At 39.5% G+C, this 1,225-nt stretch overlaps 1 protein-coding gene across 1 annotated transcript; it reads right to left on the bottom strand.

The window, feature by feature from the left end:
* Positions 1-17: 17 nt before the first annotated feature.
* On the bottom strand, positions 18-1,024 carry LOC111386072. Its single transcript, XM_023010496.1, has one exon. The coding sequence runs from the start codon at positions 995-997 to the stop codon at positions 233-235; it is 765 nt and encodes a 254-aa protein (XP_022866264.1). The 5' UTR covers positions 998-1,024; the 3' UTR covers positions 18-232.
* Between the last annotated feature and the right edge of the window lie 201 nt (positions 1,025-1,225).

The raw sequence follows: 1,225 nt of genomic DNA, 5'->3' as shown, positions 1-1,225 counted from the left end.
TCCATATCACCCCATAACTAGCACAATCCAAGTCACATTCTCTAGACCAATCAACTTGCACCAATACTCTGTTGTGATCCACCTTTCAGAAGATTCAATACTTAATATGAATTTTCGCGGTCTATTTAGATTTGACAGCTTTATTTCAGCTTCGAAATGAAAACAATAACAAAAAAATTAAAGCAAACTTCCTCCCAACCCATGATGATGATTTGTTCATGAATGCTTGTTGTTAGTAATAGTACGTCCTCGTATACGATGATCCTGACCCTACATAGTCACCAGCATTATCAAGTGCTTCAAGCATTATTTTATGTGCAATATGCTGTTCTCTCAGTTTCCTTTGGGCCTCAAAAATCGACATTTCCGATTCTTGTGTTTGATTCTCGAAATCTACTTGGTTAACGTTGGATCTTTCCTTTGCTGCTGCATCGTCATCAGCTGGTTTTCGTGATTCTTCTTCCTTGGAGCACCCCTTAGAAGTTGCGCAGTCTAAATGCCCCGCAAAATCACAATCTTCACAATAGTACAGCCAGAAGTTATTCTGCATGATTCCCCGACACAAATCACAGGCAAATACAGTGCTTTTATCCTCATAAGGCGATCCAAAAACCAGTTTTAATTCATGAGTGTGGTTTTCAAGAAGTATGGTACTAGGCAAAGTGGCACATTTTACGTGAAGATCAAATTCGCAATGGGAACAACTGAAACCAAAGGCTCTGCCTTCAGATCCACATGCATCGCAAGTGTACGATCGGCAGCAGTAAGTTGGGAATGGGAGAAGGGACAATGGATGAGAAGGATGAGAGGGGTGTTGAAGAGAACGAGGTGCATTCATGCAATGGTTATGGAGGTAGAAGTTGCAGGATAGGCAGCCATGAAAAGGTTCGACTATAATCTGATCACAGCCTTTGCATTTAATCTCCTCTCCTTCATCAAGTTGGAGGGAAATCAAAATATGGTGGTGGCTAAAATTTTGCTTATCTTGAAACCTCATCTGTCTTTTCTTAGTTCTTACGATGGATGCGGGAGTGGGGTGAACTATTCATGTCTCCATATATACTCATAATATATCTATATTTTATGGGAATTAAATATTATACAATCAATTCATTGTATTCCCTCTGCGTTGACTAATACAGATTGATAAAAAGTCAATGCCTGTAAAATTGAAGAAACGTATGCTCCACGATGGTACTTCGTTATTGTTCTTGGCTTCTGTTTG

Source organism: Olea europaea, unplaced genomic scaffold, assembly GCF_002742605.1.
Source record: "Olea europaea var. sylvestris unplaced genomic scaffold, O_europaea_v1 scaffold34093, whole genome shotgun sequence".
Lineage (NCBI taxonomy): Eukaryota > Viridiplantae > Streptophyta > Magnoliopsida > Lamiales > Oleaceae > Olea > Olea europaea.
This window is presented reverse-complemented; position numbering and strand designations above follow the sequence as displayed.